The 7,738-nt window shown below is 36.0% G+C and overlaps 1 protein-coding gene across 1 annotated transcript in view; it reads right to left on the reverse strand.

Moving 5' to 3' along the window:
• Positions 1 to 7,738, reverse strand: part of LOC106472693 (ionotropic receptor 25a-like) — a gene marked incomplete at its 5' end in the record, with an annotated part of 49,178 nt that overhangs the window by 27,020 nt on the left and 14,420 nt on the right. Inside the window, 3 exons of the mRNA XM_013933345.2 lie at positions 1,123 to 1,244; positions 6,114 to 6,313; positions 6,566 to 6,742. Of these exons, the coding sequence (XP_013788799.1) occupies positions 1,123 to 1,244; positions 6,114 to 6,313; positions 6,566 to 6,742 (499 nt within the window). The remainder of the gene's footprint in view (positions 1 to 1,122; positions 1,245 to 6,113; positions 6,314 to 6,565; positions 6,743 to 7,738) is intronic.

Here is a 7,738-nt window from a genome sequence, read left to right on the forward strand (position 1 = left end):
CGCGCAGATAGCCCTCATGTAGCTTTGCGCGAAATTCAAAAAGAAACAAACAAAAAGGAATAAGTACCACTTTCAATGTTGCACGTACTCCTATTACGTGATTGTCTTGCAGCATAATAACAATGTAATTAGTTTCTGCAATAAATCAATACCTCACATTGATAATTTTTTTCTTCACGTACGGAAATAAAATGACATATTCTACCTTAATGGCGATTTTTGACAATAATATAATTAAAGAACGCAATTGCTGAGAAATTCAGCTATTTGTTTCCGGGTACTTTTCAGTTAATGAAAGACTTATCAATGACGAATACAAGAAAACGGTTGGTTTTATTTTTTAGTAAATAAAGAACTCGGTGACATTTTGAAAAATACCTCTACTTTTCTACATTTGCAAATCAAAAGTGTTTCCCTGGCGCTTATAGAACCTAAAGTATTCATTTTAATTTAATTTACATTCCTTTCTGTAGTTTCTAAAGTCTTTAATACAACTGAATTATAAGCCTTGTGTAATATACACCAATCTGATTGCAAAGACATTTTCAACGTACTAATGGTAATTAATATGTAAAAAGATTACGCAAGTATGATTTTTTCTAGCTAATTTTACAACAAAACATTTAAAGTTGATGTTAAAGAAATTCCTTGTTATATCACGAATGTATCTGCAGAGACTACGAAACTTAAAAAAGGTTAGTCCAAATGCTCTATAATAAAATTATACTTAAACTGCCTTGAAAATCAGTATGTATTAGATTACAAAGGGGATATATCAAAACCTCAGTTAAGTAATTCTTAGGAGTGGCTAAAGTATTTCTTAACTCATTTGAGTCGGACTTGGCCTAATGTTAGCATATACGACTATGAATACGACGGGTCAACGCTCGTGTTCCATTGTAGCAAAATTGTATTCCGCACTTTTGGGCTATAAGGTGCGTTATGAGATTGATGGTCTAAACCAACTGTTCCATAACAGTAGCCAAAGAGTTGGTGGCGGGTGTTTTGACTAGCTGACTTCGATCCCTGTAGTCTATCAGTTTAAAATTAGAGATGGCTAGCACAAAGAACCTTTGTGTAGCTTTGCGTGAATATCCGGGACAAATAATCTACAGTACTTACCCTGTGGAGTAAGGGATGTGATACAAAACCATAAACACTCCTTCAAGTTGAACTCACGTGAATTCTGGTTGTTATTTCGGTTACTATAAGGGCTGAAGCACTCATAAGCGTACATTAGGAAACTAAAGAAAATCAAGAAACATTTACCTAAGTTTCCAAGAAAGTAAATAGAAAAAATATAATTAGTCAAATGATGGGCTGTTTAAAATATTTTCAGTTTTAGTTCAAATTACAAAAAAATAAAGCTAACATTAATGTTAATTTTCGTAGCAGAAAAATTAAGAACAAAAGCAGAATTAGTCAAAGGTCAGAGAAATATATAAATGAATAAGAATAGTCTACAAAATAAAGGATTATATATGCTAAAAATCTCATGAAAATAATAATTATTTCCTTGATCAGTGAAGTACTACACTTTCGAGCTATGTTAGCTATCATCAGATCGAGGTATTAAAACGTTATTGAAATGAGCTATACGTTTAGGAAATGATAAGCATATAGATGTCTTTATTGAATTTGTTGCTCCTGTTTATCAAATAACCCAAGAAATTGTAAGAAACGCAATTAGAGGTAAAAGAATAATTCTCTTATTCTTATCATCAAATGCTGCAAAACAGAAAAAAAATAAAATAGAAATACACCATTAAAGACAGGTGTATGATTCTACTGGTTCACTCTACCAAAGGTCCTCAGAAAGGAGTATATGCTAAACTAGTTAGCTAATTATAATGTTGTGTAAGTTACACAATTATTAATGATGAAATATGTTTACTTGTGATATAATAACTATAGAAACAATTAAATCTGGAATAGTGATTTAACACATTTACTTGTGAGGTAATAACTATTGAAACAATTTAGTTCGAAATAATGATCTAATACGTTTACTTATGATGTTTGTGATTAAAGAAACCATCAAATCAAGATTACTGATTATTTGTGACGTTCATAACTAAAGTAATCATCCTGTATTTTTTTCTTTTTTAATACCATTTCACTCCAGCCAATAAATGCTGGTGAGGTATTACAGGGTTACGCCCTCTCTTTGGCCAGGAGATGAATGAAGGTATGGATCTTGAAAGGAACAACTGATCGATAATAGATTCAGACAAATATGAAGTAGCTATGAAGTACTGTGAACAACAGAAAGATGGGTGTAGCATCAAGAACTAGCAGGAACCAGAAAAAGCATATTATGTGGATAAGCGATAGAAGTAATATGAAGAACAATCTTACAGTCCAACACCATTTGCAGAATCAGAGATGGATGTTTGATGGAGGATCAGGGATTGGTGCAGCATTGTAGTTAGGATGAACTGGTGGCAACGACATGATGTAGAGGTTCAAGAGGTGATCAGTCGGGGTATTGAAAGAATAGGAGAGTATTTCATGAAATATATGGTTCTGGTACTCAAAGCAGAGTTCAACAAACCAGACACAAAGAGCACATAAATGCAGAAGGAGTCGCGAAAAATAAACAAGAGCGTATAATTCGTATGTATTTCTGGGAAGACGTAGCTGAGAAGCTGAGTATCAAGCATGACGTTACAAAATTTCCTAGTGGTGGTATAAGGAAAATGGTGAGGAGAATCAAACGACGTGACTGTAAGTGGACAGACAAAAGAAGACGGTGGAGAAATCTCAGCTACATGAAGCAGAGACAGACTAATAAAGATGGTGGAGAGATTCAAGCGACGTGAGGCAGGGACAAACAAATGAAGGTGGTGAAGAGATCCCAGCTACATGAAACAGAAACAGACTAATGAAGATGGTGCACAGGTCCAAGTAAATGACCGAAAGTGGACTGACAAAGAAAGATGGTGCAGTGATCCCAGCTACGTGACCATAAGTGGATAGACAAAGTAACATGGTGGAGAGATCCAAGCTACTTGACCATAAGTGAGACAGGGACAGACACAGGAGGATGGTGCAGAGATCCAAGCAATGTGAGGCAGAGACAGACAAAAGAAGATCGTGCAGAGATCCAAGCTACATGACCATAAGTGTACAGACAAAAGAAGATGGTGGAGAGATTCAAGTGACGTGACAGTAAGTGGACAGATAAAGTAAGATGTTGCAGTGATCCAAGCTACATAGCCGTAAGTGGACAAGCAAATGAAGATGGTGGAAAGATCCCAGTGACGTGACAGTAAGTGGACAGATAAAGGAAGATGTTGGAGTGATCCAAGCTACATAGCCGTAAGTGGACAAGCAAATGAAGATGGTGGAGGGATCTCAGCTATGTAATCATAAGTGTACAAACAAAAGTTTTATAGGAAAATAAATGAAGTTGATGATTCAAGCCCTATGATGAACCACGCAGGCCATGCAGTAAATTAATGCAAACGGCACCCTTTTTCTGTAGGACGTCCAGGTGGGTATTCTAAGTAAGATCATGATCAAACTATCATCAGTGTATTTGATTGGGTAATGGAAATGGTCCAAATACTGACATTCAAGAGATGACAGTTATGGCATGGGCGAAATATACGTCGAGTTTGGCCAAAGACAATAGCTTTGGTGTTTTCAGATTAGATTGTGAACCTCCAGTAGAAGAACGGTGTTAAGTGTGATCATCATGAAACAAAGGGCGAATAGAGTTGAGTTATTGGCATATTGTAGGAGATAGACTGGAGGCCGAAGGACTGGCATATAAGTAAGAAACAAGATGTACAGAAGAGTTTAAATAACGGATGCCTATGGAACACCAGCACCGATAGAGAGTGGACGAGAACGAGTACTTATATTGTGAATAACAGTCTGATTATCCTGGAAAAAAGGGGAAAATATAGCAAACAAGTCTACACAAGGAAGTTTGGAAGTGTTTAAATGATTCGTAATTAGAAAAGAGAGCTTAAAGAGCTGATCAGCAGCAACGAAAGATATCGGAAACCCGCCTGTATAAACAAGAGCAACTGATGGGCGTCAATAAAAGAGTGCAGGTGTCGAATAAAGATACGTTCAAGGGTCTCGCTTAGGACACTAACTGATGGGGCGATAGGGAGAGAGATGAACAGGTGACTTCGATGGCTTTAAGAAAAGTAGAAAAATTCCAAACAGTAACATAAAAGAAATGTGCAAAACAACGCAAATAGTACAAGTGTGTGAGAGAGATGGGAATAGGTAAGACTATCTGGGCAACTGTACTGGTTTGTAGGAGAGACGGAAATAGGTAAGACTATCTTGGCAACTGTACTGGTGTATAGGAGAGATGAAAATAGGTAAGAATATCTGGGCAACTGTAATTATGTGTAGGAGAGATGGAAATAGGTAAAACTATCCGGGCAGCTGTCCTGGTGTATAAGAGAGATGGGAACAGGTAATACTATCTGGGCAACTGTACTGGTGTGTAGGAGAGATGTGAATAGGTGAAACTATCTGGGAAACTGTAATTATGTGTAGGAGAGATGGGGATAGATAAGACTATCTGGGAAACTGTACAGGTGTATATGAGAGATGGGAATAGGTAAGACAATCCGGGCAACTGTACTGGTGTGTATGGTAAATGGGAATAGGTAAGACTATCTGGGCAACTGTAATGGTGTATAGAAGAGATGGGAATAGATAATACTATCTGGGCAACTGTAATTTTGTGTAGGAGAGATGGAAATAGGTAAGACTATCTTGCTAGGAACAGAGTTGCGAAGATGATATAGAGCAAGGTGGATATCAGAAGCTGTAATAGATACCAGCATTGAAGAACTCTCAAGAACATGGATGAGGGAAGAGCTGAAAGCTTGCAAAGAAGGGTCTGACCCGCGGAGGATTTCAGCGCGATTATCAAAGTCCAGCGAGTGGGGCAGAGGAGGACGAAACTTCGACTCAAAATAGATAGCAAAAGCATTTTCTTTCAAATGTGTGTTAGCAGGAGCTGTGGGATCGGAAGGGGATTGACACTGACGAAACAATAAACAAAACTGAGAGAAGGAGTTCGGCATGCGAAGTTCGTTGTAAGTGTAATACCAAGGACGACGTATAATTGCTCCTGGGATTGACGGTAGTCGTGTAGGAGTAAGGAGGAGCGGTGAAGAAGAACCAAAGAAGGGTGAGACAACAAACCATCAAATGTTTTTCTTCCTTGCTCAGGATAATTTGTTTAAACTAACCATGAATCAACAAATACTAATTTTGTTATTCAGTTTGTTTCAATTATTATCACATATGTTTCATATTCTTAATAACATTAAAACTCAATTCGTAAAGAGTAAGTGTCAATAATGGAGATTCTTACTTTAAACTCACCTCATAGTGAGTCACCTTTTAGTGACGGGGGTGCAAGGGGGCCGTGAGGTGGTGCCTTGAAACCTTATAAGTGCAGTGAGTGTTGATATAACAAGTCTAATGTAAGGTGGGATCACCTTGCCTAGAGCCAAGTGCATCAAATTTATCATGAATGTAAAAATATCGATTCAATTCGAAACATAGATCGTTTCTAAATTAACCTATTTTCTGTTTTATCACCAACGTTTTTAATATAGAAAAAATCTATTTAATCAAAGGAGACTCTAAATTGAGAAATAGCAAATACATTTCCAGTTTTGTTGTCTATACATTTCAGTTTATACTCTCAGTACATAGACTAACAATAATATTAGGTTATGCTTTTGTTGCTAAGCGACATGCCATAAAAAGCCATTGTTGGAACGTAATTTAACCAAAACACACTGGCTTTTTTATGTATTAAAAGTTATTGATATAACTTTGTACCAATAATTATTCTATGAATACGCCACGACTTCATTTCATAAACGATTTTAATTTTGATTGGCTCACGGGGAATTTACCGACACTTGACTGCCTCGACTGCACTTTTCTGCCTCTTTGTTGGTCAAGTTTGATTTCATAAAATTTATGTATTTCACTTAGCTATGAAATGTGAGGTTATGGTATACTATGGGGTGGGGTGGTAGTACTTTCCCCGTCATTTTTGATGGGTTATACGCTAGTAAAGAAATAAGCGCCAATAATGGACGTTCGTACATTAGTCTCACCTCGTAAAAAAATAAGCGCCAATAATAGACGCCCATACATTAGTTTCCAGGACGGTCAAGAATTTGAAAATGGAAGACGGAACCTGTGGTTTCTTCATAAGAATGGATATGCCCACAAGGTCATAAAATGGAACTGTGAAATCTACAACAGTTTCTCGTTCAGCCATCACCGATAATGGTGCCAAAGCAATGTCGGCTCTCTGTAAAAGCAATGACTAGAATCAGGTAGATACATAAATATTTTTATGTTTATAGAAAACATTAAAGTAGATAATAAAACTGAATTTTACAGGAGACCAAGACATACAGAACAAAAATATTTTCCTTTAAAAAAAATCAAATGAAAATACTAACGAATTTAAAAAATTACCTATCTATATCTTTTGGGTGCATTTCTAACTAAAAATATATTTTGGTAATATTTCCATAAAACACAGTAAGTGAGCACTCACCTTTTCTATTAGTTCTTGAATCATCCCATTCCATCCACTAGTCGCATTCATAATACCAAACATCTTGTCGGGGCATTCGGAGATTTCGAATTCAAACTGTAAAATCTTTTTGATATCATTGATGAGATCAATGCAATATCCTTGAAACTCTTCTGATCCAAGTTTTTTATTGTATTCCTGGTTTTGTTCACAAACCCATCAATCTAATTTTAAAGTAACTTTGCTGTACCAGGTGTTTTTATTGTATTCCTGGTCTTGTTCGTAGACCCATCAAATCTAATTTTAAAGTAACTTTGCTGTACCAGTTGTTTTTAATTATATTCCTGGTTTTGTTCGCAGACCCGTTAAAACTAATTTTGCTGTGACTCTCCTTTATGAGTTGTTATAATGTAATTATATTTCCGACACCCCTTCAAGGATCTATAAAATGTATTTCACTCTAATTCTTGTTCGTCCTGGGTTTTAAAATTATCACATTTTGAATTGTGTTCAGATTGTTTTTACCTTAGTTAAAGTTTACCGTATTTGACATATAGTAAACAATAGTCAGGTTTAACCAAACAATATATTCATTTCTTCAGTAGGCAATCCTATTTCTAAGCCTTTACACATGGTTTACTTGTACTCGATATCCATACACTATTACAACATGTCTTCAAAATATTTCTTTTTCATTTTTTTCCATTCAATTGAAAATCACACCATAAGCATCATTAATTTAAAAAATATAATCCGCTATTTTTTTGCTCCCCAGTGGTATAACGGAATTATACTACTAGAAAGTGGGTTTCGATACCCGTGGTGGGCAGAGCACAGATAGCTCTTTATGTAGCTTTGTGCTTAGCTACAAAGAAAGAAATCAGCTATTTTTTTTACTTTTAGCAACCTCCTTTTGTTCAGAAAGTAACACATGCAGATCCTGGTACAGCAAAGTTACTTTAAAATTAGATTGATGGGTCTACGAACAAGACCAGGAATACAATTAAAACACCTGGTACAGCAAAGTTACTTTAAAATTAGATTGATGGGTCTGTGAACAAGACCAGGAATACAATAAAAACTCCTGATACAGCAAAGTTACTTTAAAATTAGATTGATGGGTCTACGAACAAGACCAGAAATACAATTAACAGCAGCTGGTACAGCAAAGTTACTTTAAAACTAGATTGATGG

Source organism: Limulus polyphemus, unplaced genomic scaffold (genome assembly GCF_000517525.1).
Source record: "Limulus polyphemus unplaced genomic scaffold, Limulus_polyphemus-2.1.2 Scaffold5531, whole genome shotgun sequence".
In the NCBI taxonomy this organism is placed as follows: Eukaryota; Metazoa; Arthropoda; class Merostomata; order Xiphosura; family Limulidae; genus Limulus; species Limulus polyphemus.